At 41.8% G+C, this 11,966-nt stretch overlaps 1 protein-coding gene across 5 annotated transcripts in view; it reads right to left on the reverse strand.

Annotated features, from left to right (window-relative positions):
• Window positions 1-3,735, reverse strand: part of slc7a6 (solute carrier family 7 member 6) — a 6,168-nt gene extending 2,433 nt beyond the window's left edge. The window contains exons 1-5 of one of the 5 annotated variants that reach the window (XM_079340049.1): window positions 3,597-3,664; window positions 2,284-2,379; window positions 970-1,538; window positions 358-483; window positions 51-195 (exon numbers count right to left, since the gene is read on the reverse strand). In XM_079340049.1, the coding sequence (XP_079196175.1) occupies window positions 51-195; window positions 358-483; window positions 970-1,456 (758 nt within the window). In that variant the 5' untranslated portion in view covers window positions 1,457-1,538; window positions 2,284-2,379; window positions 3,597-3,664. The other 4 variants (XM_079340048.1, XM_079340047.1, XM_079340051.1 and 1 more) reach the window with 4 other exon arrangements.
• Between the last annotated feature and the right edge of the window lie 8,231 nt (window positions 3,736-11,966).

Consider the following 11,966-nt stretch of genomic DNA (forward strand, 5'->3'; position numbering starts at 1 on the left):
TCTGACACTGCTTCTGCTAATACACTTTGTACTGAAAAGGGAAAAGGTACTTTTCAGGATTCCTGATCTCCTCTGTTACAAAGTTAAGGGTGTCCCAGCCGGAGTAGGAGAAGAGCGCAGAGTAGAGTGCCAGAGCGATGTCCCCAGGGTCTGTAGACGATCCCTGAAAGGAGGATTCAAAGTTGGTGGTGTAGCCTGAAATGGAGAACAAACGGTGAGGGACACAAACTTTCTATCAAGCAGTTTAAACCCACAACACATCAGAAAGGTTCAATCACTCTGCTAATTAAGCTCTTTCTATAAATAGATCTAATATGTGGTTTTAAAAAAGGGGAGAGTTGGGGTGAGCACACGGACCCTGGCACAGCTTGACGATCCCACTGATGATGATGACGATGAGGGCTGCCACCTTGGCGTAGGTGAAGATGTCCTGCACACGGGTGCCCCACTTTACGTAGGCCGAGTTGATGAATGTCAGTAAGCCTGTGAAGAGAGAGAGAGAGAGAGAAAAAAAGGGTTTCACAGACTTTACTGGATAAATGTTAAAACAACGACTGGGACAAGGACTTGCTCCGGTACACACAAGTCACTTTTAATCGTCACTGGTCACTTTAACCTGCCATTCACTGCACATCATTTCTTCACTGTCCTGTCGAGTTCAACCCGTTACACTAGTCTTTTTTTCATTTGTGTTTATATTACCTATTCTATTCTGTTTTGACTTTTTGATTTCTGTAATGCTGTTGCTGCAACGCCCAAAAGTCTTATCATATCTTCAGGAGCATGTTAGAAAAGTGGAGAATATTTTAAGTCCCTACTTGCTCTGTTGGACATACAAATAGACAACACCATTACTGAATGTACCCCGGCACTGTTGTCTGCTGTAAATGTTGAATTTAAGGTTTTCACATTAGCATGCATTTGAAATGACATCATTATGTGGATGCTGTGACAATCTCTTGTACTTACATATACAGGCTGCAGCGATGAGCCTGGAGGCAACATATGGGGGTTCACACGTTGGGAAGAGAGGCTGCACCAAGTAGTTAGCGAACGTGATCGCAATGACCGCCTGGCTCGTCGGCTCAATAATCAGCAGAGACGTCCAAAGACGGATGAAAGCGATGAAGCCCCCGAATGACTCCAGGATGTATGCGTAAGAAGCCCCTGATTTGGTGATGGTTGTCCCCAGCTCAGCATAGCAGAGGGCCCCCACTACTGAGAACAAGCCCCCAATGGCCCAGATGACCAGCGACAGTCCGTAGGAGGCGCTGTAGAGGAGCACACCCTTTGGAGAGACAAAAATGCCGGAGCCGATCATGTTTCCTACGATCAGGCTGACTCCATTGAGCAGCGAGATCTCCTTCTTGAGCTGCATGCTCTCTTTGGGCGGCTCCAGTAGTTGGGACGTGTGAGCAGCACTGCCGTTGTTCTTGGATTCTTCACCGTCGGCCATGTTGTTCGTCTTAGGGCTGAACCAGCAGCAGCCTAGGACCAGCTGTGGACGCTGAAGGCCCCTGTCCCTCTCTAGCAACAACCTGCCCGACAGATAATAATAATAACAATAAAGTAAAAACAATTAAGTAAAATAGACACCATTCTTAATTAATAGACTAAATATGAGGGCAACAATCACAGAAACTTCAGGAAGCCACACCTTCAAGAATATCTAGCCTAATTCTTCTCTTGCCTTGAAATAGAAACATCTGTTTAAGCAGAGGAAGACTCACCAACAACTGAGACCATAAAAGAAAATAAGAAAAAAAAACCCTGATGACTAAATAGTCTAAGAAGTAGGCAAATTTTCTCAGCATGATAAACGATCAGAATCAGTGGTCATTAGTTCACTCAGTGACACAAAAGTTCATAACCTTGTACGTTTAAAGGGATCAAATGGATCAGCGAATGAACTCAAAGCTTTTCTGACCAAGCGGGACTCAAACTTCAGTTTCAAAACAGCAACGGGCATGTGGAGAGTACCGCGGCTGTTGCGTCCTGCACATTCATCCATATTATCAGCTGAAGTGGTTGGAGGTGTGATTCTCTATGTCAGTGTGTGAACTTGTGTGTCGAACTGTGAAGTGCGTCAAGTATTATACGGCTCAGTTAACAGTCCTGGAGAAGAAGTCAGGAGGGATGTACAGTACACCCTGATACTTCACATGCTATAACCAGAAGTACATATGAATACATTCAACTCAGTCAGATCTGTATAACTCTGCTGCAATAATCTGTAACTTTGATCTGATCGTAAGCTGCTTAACACTCCTAAAAATCACTTACCAGCTCAGCAAACCTTGCTAACGGCTCTGTTGGGTGTGTGAAGGTCACAAAGGTGTAAGATGCTCTTCATGTGGTTGTGATGTTCTGGTCCAGCACCTCTGCCACAATTATTCTACTGCTTAACTTTTCTCTATTTTAACTGAGGGCTTTAAGGTCCCTGAGTAACATAAAGGTGCTTGTGGGCTGACTTATACCATTTTGAAGCAAAACAGTAAAATGATAAAGAAGGAAAAATGATCAACAATTCAATTGTTCAAATATGTAAGAAGAACAAAAAAATAAAAGATGGGGGATTACCTAATGTGTTTTTGTAGATTTCAAAAGGCATTTCTTTTCCCATTTTTCTTGTGTATTTGCCGTGTGTCAGTTCGTTAGATCCTTATCATCTGTGGCTGCAAACCAGTTTAAAGTAGTTTTCTACTCCATAAGAGACAAGCAGTTTGAGGAGATCCTAATAACTATATCTAGGTTTTTTATTAATTCAGCGTTTTCTCCACATCTATGTCAAACACAAAACTGCCACCACCTGCCTTTTATAAGGAGAGTATTAGGAGGAGTATCTCTTGTCTCTTGTGTGGTCCATCATAAGCTATTTCAAAGTGGGATCCGTCTATTTCGTTTTGCGATGAGAGGAATATATAATATGAGAGCTGCGTGTGTCACACTTATAAACGTGATCATGAACAAAGCGTTACAGAGCATCCTGTCAGCGTTTTTAGAGGAAACACCGGCATCAAGCTACAAAGCGTTACTGAGCTCACTTCTGCTTCACTTTTCAAAATAAAACAGTCACGCGATATAAAATATCTCTCAAAGAGATCTTTGAACAAGTTTGAAGGCCGACGAGCCAAAAGAGATACACATGGGGAATAGAGCCCTCTTTTACAGATACAGCTTCTGGCAGAAGCAAAACAATAATAATAAACACGTGTGCACGGCTGTGATAACCTCTTAAAAAAAAAAAAAAAAAAAAATGATTGTCCGGTATTCTCGACCTTTTAGTTTACACTGTTACTCATCTTAATCTCGCTTCCATCGTTCATCTGAATCCTACTGAGACAACCAAAACCAGAAATTTCTGCTACGTTCAACACATAATTTTGTAATAAATAGGTATTTCTGGCTTTCATTTTGAAGGTGAACATCCTGACTTCCGGTTAAATCTCTGATGTGAACGTTTCGCTGGCAGCTGCTTCTTCTGCCGAGCTGACTTCCCTTTTGTCCTTTATTTTATTTCACGTTTGCCAATTCCCGTAACAATGACACATATTATCTGGCGTTGGTAAACAGACTGTTGCTCCTGAGAGTCCTACCTGTGCTGGTTTACCTCCTCTCTGCTCGGGTTTTGACAGCCAGCCAACTCGGTGTCCGTCCTCAAACGCATCAGCGGCTGCAGCAGTAAACAACTGGCTGCTCAGGTGCTGACGTCACGAGACGCTACTGAGATCACGAGCATCGTAAAGTCTACAGGCAGCTTCTTCTCCTCATTTATTTACGTTTATGTTTAATTCTTCTGGATGGAGTTGTGAACATACAGTATGTTTTGTAGAAATAAAAAAAATGTACAAATGTTTTTATTTATGCATAACATGTGGTCAAACACGTCCTTTTACATGTCAAGTCGGCCTATTATATCCATAAATGCTAAAAAAAGTAAAAGTCCAAGAATGAAATGAAAATATACTTTGAAACACTTGAATGATTCACAAATAAGAAAGCCATAAGGACTGAGTCTTGAAAAACCCTTTACTTAAAGATCATATGGAGATTAAGACCAAGTTTATTTATCCCACAAGGTGAGACATTTGTCCTGGGCTCTTCACCCAAGAAAATACCCATTAATACTTTTTTGTTTCATATTCAAATACATTCACAAGGTTTTGTCATGTGTTCTCTTTGCTTTGTCTTGTTGTCAAACAATAGTTATCTTATGAAGGTGAATAAAATAGTGGACAGTACACTATGCATTACGGACTGTAAAATACTCCGGTCAATACAAAAAAAGTGCTGTTTTGTTTGAATGATGTCAGGATCAAAACAATGTCACATTGTGAATTCTTTCATATTACTTGTTAAAATTCATGATCATAAAAGTTTTTTTAAACAGAAAATCTACTTTTTCAAAATAAATTAAAGCAGTTATACAATACACAAAACTATTTCAGCATTCTTCAAACTTCAAAACCTGAAAATCTATTAAAACAGTAAAAAAAAAATTGTCAATACGGATCTTTTGTTGTATTAGTATTTCACATGTTTTACTTGATTTAATTTTTTTGTCTCCCTCTTGACCCCTGATACCTCTTTATTTGTATATTCACCGCTGTTACATTTTTGATTGCAATAAGGTTTATTTTTAGAGAAAAATAACACGCAGTAGTAATCACAACATTCAACTGTAAAGAAAACCTTTTCCTGAGACTTTGTTTTTAGTGCAGCTTACTCAGCAGCACCCTACAAATCACTTGATTACACTGAAACAACATTAATGATTAAGTTAGATAGGCATACTATTGTATTGGTTGATACTCCATTTCTCTCATATTTTGTCACAATATGGACATCAAGTGTCCACTGAGCTCGGTGCTGCCAGTGTGTGAAGAGCAGACATGTAATTAGAGCAGTCCTGTGAGGAGCATGGGGCAGAGGGGATGGGCCTGGCAGAACTGTGTGTGCCATTATCATGTCAGTGATGTGTCTGTGATGCAAACGTCCGCACACGCAAACACACAAAAGTAATTTCATATAAAGGGTGACACAATGAAGACCCCTTCTATTTCCCTTGAGGTTGAGAGAAAAATTAGGATCTCAGTTTCAGTGAAATTCATAGAAACGTTTTTCAAAAAACTACATTATAGTATTCCTTCTGTTTGACAACATGACCCCAGCACTTGTTTTGAAGCCAACTTTGACCTGCCATGTCTGCAGTGGCTGTGGTGTAAATAAAAGTGGGTAAAGAAAGTATAAGAACTGTTGATTTCAACTTTTTGAGACACCTTCTCCTCAGAAGTGAAGGTCTATCATTGCAGGAGGACTGAGGACATCCAGCAGCCAGTTCCACAGAGAAGTGCTGAGCCCATGGTCTAGTTTGCCGATCAGCTGCTGAGGGATGATGGTGTTGAATGCTGAACTTAAGTGTATGAACAGCATTCTGACGTATGAGTTTTTGGTGTCCAGGTGGGTGAGGGCTGGGGGAAGAGCAGAGCAGATGGCATCCTCGGTTGATCTGTTGCCCCGGCAGGCAAACTGGTAGGGGTCCAGGGTTGAGGGGAGGGAGGATTTGATGTGGGCCATGACTATCTTTCAAAGCACTTCATGATGATGGAGGTCAGTGCAACGGGTCTATAGTCATTGAGAGTGGATGGCTTCTTTGGAATCGGTATGATGCTGGTCGTTTTGAAGGACGATGGAACAACAGTCTGCCTCAGAGAAGTGTTGAAAATGTCTGTGAGCACAGTCCTTCAGTACACAGCCAGGGATGTTATTTGTGGGTGTTGATCTTCGAGAAGGTTCTCTTCACGCTGGCTGCAGTCAGGCACAGGGTCTGGTCGTAAGGGAGGAGGGGTGGTCTTCTGTGGGGACATGCCGTTGTTTTCTTCAAACCTGGCAAAGAAGCTATGATGTCACGATCGTTATGCTTCATTGAGCTAATCAGCAGTTTTGACAAACTAGTAAAACTGTAGCTTAGTAAGTTGTTTATAAACCTAATATTTGCAAGAACACTGAAAAACATGACTAGAGGTTGTAGATAGATAGATAGATGGATAAATACTTTATTGATCCCGAGGGAAATTCAAGGCATCCAGTAGCAGTATACAGACAGGCAGGACACAAGACATTAGTTACAATACACACCCGCTGTCCCCCCTCCCCTCTGTATACAATAATCCCCCAAACAAGATTTAGCTGCCCCTATGTTGTAAAGTGGATTAGGGAGAGAGTTCCTGGCGTGATGACGTGTAATGTCTGAAACAACCACTGCAGTTTCAGTTAGCTACTCATTAGCAACTGCTGTTTAAAGTTTGCGTAAAAACTTTAAAATTCACAAGTTGGGTCTTAACTAACATAGTTTATCTCGTCGAACAAAACGTCAACATCTATTAAGCTTGTGTTAACCACAGACCTTATTACAGGTGTCTAACCACAAACCCATTCAAAATCCCCATTGGCTTTTAGAGTTAGGAACCCATGGCGCTAAAATGCTAAGTCACTTCCTGGTTTTAGGGCTCAAAACTATACCAGTCTATTTCTGTGTATTTATTCATTATGAGACTGTTCTAGCTCCATAGAACTGACAGCCAAGCATATAAACGATTCTTAGGACTTGGAATACTGTGAACCGGGTCTCAGAAAGAAACCGTTTTTCATTCCCATCCCTACTAGTAGACGGGACTTTGACACTCTATTGAAATATAGATTGCAAACTACTAGCCAATCACAGTGAGCCTGTAAGGAGAATGTTTGTTTTGCAGGCTGGTTTCCGTGACAACGGTCAGCTGCATTCCATGTCAGTGTTCATGTTGCTTATTAAGACTTTAAATAAAGCTTTAGAATGTTCAAAAACACTTTACCTGTAAAAAGGACATAGCATGAGCACCATTTTTTAAATCTGAGAAAAAAAAGACCATTGTAGTTTATTGCAGGCTTAGCACTATGCTAATAAAAAATGTTAGACAAAGACAAAATGTATTAATTTTGCCAGAAGTAAGACACACTGCTGCCACCACCATGTCAGAGATGTCATAAGATAGGCCTATCTCTATTAGAGGTCAATTCAAATTTAGCCTTTTACGAGCTGAGCTGATTCAGAACTGGACAAACGGACAAACGGACTATCTAGTACTATTGAGCTATCTTTATATAGCTAAACTGTCATTTAGTGTAGGTACACTTTGAACTGTGTTTACCTTTGTTCATTAAAAACAATAACAATGTCTTCCAGATATGAGAAGAAATGTCAACTACAAGAGGAGATAAACAAGGCGCGCACTGAACTCAAGCTACAGTCAGCTGAAGAAGCCTCAACCAAGGACCACAATGATGCCAAACGCAAAAACAACGCACAGAACATCGACAAGCTAAAGCGGCAAAATAAGCAGCTGAGGGAACGGATAAATGCAGAACATGAAAGACATCCTAGAGTAATCAAAGCTGCTTTAGGTGATATCCCTGAGTTGTGGAGGGAGTGCTCCAAAATGACGATAGAGGAGGCCCTTGCCACTTTAAAAAAAAAGAACCAGAAATTGCAAAACAAGGTCAATGCCCGTCACCTCATGAATGACAGCAAGCGCGAGGACCAAGAGCAAGAAGGTACATTCTGTGTTGACTCTGATGATTTTCAAACTGAGGTACTAGATCCTGATTGCGAGTACCTGTGTGAGCTGAAGGAGTGCATAAACAACGCAGAAATCGAGTGGAGTAACCTTCAGACAACGATAAAGTCATGCCACAAAAACACAAGGTACTACCTGGATGAGGCTGTGTTTTACCAGTCTGAGAGGGACAAAATGAAAGCACAAAGACAGAAGGACAAAGAGGCGCTTAAACACACACGGTCCAGGCTCACAGCCGTCAAGAAATCTAAAGAGGCTGTAGAGGCTAAGATAGAGCAATTGGAGACCAATTACAATGACAAATTCACAAGGATAGAGCAAACTAAAGCTAGCATTAGGAAACAGACCAAGAAGCTCAAGGCCCAGTGGGAAGAAATTAATAACACCTGGAGAATTGATAACGAGAAAGACGAGCTGAACGGCAAGGCCCTGCAGGAAAGCAACATGTTGGCAGAAGAGGAGGAGGGAGCCAGGTTGCTTTTGCTCCAGGCCTTCAACAAGATCAACGAAGCCATGGGAATCTCCAGTTTAGAGGACTTAAATAAACTCTCTCAGAAAGACAGTCTGCAACATCTGATGAATGAGAGGGGGGAGAATGAGAAGACGCTGCAGCAACTGAAGGAAGAGAGGGAGATCCTGAAAGGACAATATCACGACATGAAGGTAAACACAGCATCTCAGCTCTTAAAGAACAAAGAGATGCTGGACATTTGCAAGGAGCGTCTGCTGGCTCAGCAGAGTAGGTATAAAGCAAGCAAAGAGCCTCAAAAACAGCTTGATAAAACCATTGTTGTTCTCAGAGTGTGGACGAAGAAACTTGCTGACAGACTTAAACACATCAAACTAGCTGAGGACAGAAGGGTGAAGGCGTCTCCTGAATCCGATGAGTATATTTTGGAGCTGATGGAAGAATGCGAGCTGAAGTTAGAGGTTCTGTGTGAGAAGCTCAAGGGAAAAGACCTGTATGCTATCAAGAAAAACATGACAGAGGATGACTTCCCTGCCAAGGATGAGGAGGGGCAGCTGCAGACTTTTAACATCTTTGTCAAGTCTAAAGACGAGTCCTCAGATGAGGAAGACGGCCAGTGCGGTTCCTACGTCATCACGCGGGAGATGGTGAAGCGTCAGTCTCGGAGGATCGTCAACTCTAGGCCAAAGAAGAAGTATAGAAAATGAGGAGCAATGTCTAAGGTAGATCCCATTCCCCCCCCCCCCCATTAAAAATACCCCCTACCCCCTTAACATGTCCATCCTTTGTCAGGGTCGGGTTTACTCCTGGTGCTCAGGTTTCTCCCATCAACTAGCAAAAAAGTTAGTTCCATAAAAAAAACACACAAAAAAAAGAAACGTAAATAGACATTTTACGGAACCCTTCTGATGACATTGGACACAAATAAGAATCTGTGGCCATGAAATAATTAATAAAAAATAATAAACATTATGAATGAATTATGATTGTAAATGTTTTTTGTTACTACCCACTGTTTTACTTGAACCAGTGGCAAATCTTTTATTCTTTTCTTTAAAAAAAAAAGTTAATTTCTTTATGGATTGTTAATTAATTAATTAATTAAGTTTAAGCAGCAGTATAGTGTAACCCCTTCTCAAAGAACAGGATGGAGACACCAGTTCTTGACTATCAGCATGGTTAGGGCAGAGCGTCATTGATCTCAGTAGGCTAGTATGTGCTGGCTCTGATCCTGGATTGTGACGCATTGTATGTCTCGGCCACTCAATATTTCAGTGTGGACAGCGAGCGTGAGATCATGCGCGATGTCACATAGGACGCGATGTTAGGACGCGAGGCCGGAACCTCTTGTGGCATAAATGTCACCTTTTAATACTTTTCATGCAGCGCTGAAAACCACTCAAGCTTTAAATCAAGCTTCATTTCATACTCTGCTTTTTTATTTTTATTTGAACTGAGACTGACACAGGACCTAAAAAATTCAACACTAGTTTAATGTTCAACAGAAAAGACAAGCAGGCAGTGAATGCAGGGACCTGGCTGGCCAGAATACACTCCACAATGTCACACAGGAAGCTCCGGTGAGGAAAACTGAGACACACCAGCGAACGTGGAGACAGGTGAACACAGGTTAGTACAAACGCATAACTACCCGCACAAAAAATATCCAACTGGACTACGTAGCTCAGTAAACAGGATGCGTCAGGAGCCTCTACCGAACATGATGGAATTATCTGGCAGAGTAGTAGAGCGAAAACAAAGGGTGCGTTCGGATTGTCCCTCCTATCTATTTTCACTCAGAAAGGGGAGGGGGAGAACAAACACAAACCATCCTACAACTGAAAACCAAACTGAATCATCACATTTTCCTCGTAAATGTATCCCAGGTGGGATGACAGTAGTATTCAAATATGTAATGGCCCAGTGTCTCGGTTCTCAGGAAGGGTTTTAAAAGTTATTGGACAGACAATAGTAACTTCAGCCTTTAAACCAGCACAGAATGCTTTTGAAATATTGAACGTGGCATTACACTTGACACACCTGCTGCAAATCTAGACCTGGGGGGCCGGGGACAGGAGGAGCAGGCAGACAGGGAAAACAGACAACAAACACACGTGGGAGGCAGACCCCAGATCATGACAGGTGTCTTGTAATAGTTGAACGTTTTTTAAGTTGTCCCTTCAAGTTTGAATGTTCTCGTGTTGAAGCAAGCCAGATTTACTCAGACCGGTCAGTGTCAGTCAGTCCTAGAGCTCTTATTCCGGATGATCCAAAAGGTACACCGGTGTTGGTACCAGGGGTCTCATTTATAAAACACAATCCAGACTAAAAATGTACATGCGCCAAAAACCCGGAAATAGCGCACAAAATAATTCAGATTTATAAAACTTAATCTTCACACAAAGTTCCCTTTACAAATCAAGATCCACCTTGAAATGTGCGCACGTAGATTATCCCGATGTTCCGCCCACTACACGCCCACATTCAACCACAAACAGTCAATGCAAAGCAACCTGTGAATGAAGATGCACACAAATGAGGGGGCAGATCAAAGGTTTCCAGCGCTGGATCACACTGAAAAAATCAGATAAAAAAAAAAACAAACTTTATGATCCAGAAAAGGAGGAAGTTATGAATGAAGTGATGGTTAGAAAGCACATATCAGTAGTTTGGAAAAAAATGGAAATGATGGTGAGTTTAAATGTTGTGCAGTCTTTTTTACTTTATTGAAAAGCCTTTTTTGCAGTGCAGAATTAATCATGCTTTTCATCCAGGTTTCATTCCACTAATTTATAGTGTTGAAGACCTGTTTTTTTTAAATTTGTCAATTAAATTTTAATACACATGGAATGGTATCAAAGATCACTCACGCTACTCATTAGTTTAATTGGCCAGGTTGCAGAATGAAGGTCTGAATGCAAATAAAGTTTTCTGCCTGCTTTAAATAAAAACACATTTAACACATAGTGACACACACCGACAACACTTTGAAAGTCACATAAAGCAGGGAGGATACACACTATTTACACCTCTCCTATTTTTCCTCTCCTGACATTAGTGTGTGTGTGTGTGCAGTGTTGACCTTTCTGCAATGTTGCCCCGTATTCACTGGTTGTCAGCACAGTCGCTGTCCCAGGCCATCCGTCTCTGCCACCAGTCAGTCCTCCAACCAATCCTCCAACATCCCATTAATACACACACACACACACACACACACACACACACACACACACACACACACACACTCACATACAAACCATACTTATGCACCGTCTTATATTTACAGCACACGTAATCATGTGTACACACACAAAAACACACCTCATGCAAACACACACTTCCACATAAATGTATACAAACACACACACACATACACACCATTCAAGCAATCCTCCATTGTCCCATTAGCCCGGGATGAGGTGCTCTGCTCTGCTTTGAGCCTCAGCTCAGCCGGGTAGCCTGGGGGATCATTAGGGCCTTGCCGTGCACACACACACACACACACACACACACACACACACACACACACACACATACACTGTGTTGTTTCCTTTTGTTATTTATAACAAAAGGAAACAACACAGCAGAACCGGCTGACATCAGGCCCTTGTGGACCTGGGACGAGTGTCTGTGAGCAGTTTTCTGGGAGTGTGTGTCCGCCCCAAACGCCCTCCCCACCCACAGACAGTGGTCTACCAGGACCCCGGGCCAGATGTTGGCTCCAGAACAACAACAATATTGATTGGTTTTAATTGCCAGCACTTTACTCTCTGGTGTCTGAATCCTAATGTCAACTTTTAGAGAATGTTTGGTCTCTGTCTCTCTTTTTTTGTCTTTGGCTGAAAGGTGTCATGTCTCCTGATCAGTGAGTTGCATTTAGA

Source organism: Symphodus melops (genome assembly GCF_947650265.1).
Source record: "Symphodus melops genome assembly, chromosome: 3".
Lineage (NCBI taxonomy): Eukaryota > Metazoa > Chordata > Actinopteri > Labriformes > Labridae > Symphodus > Symphodus melops.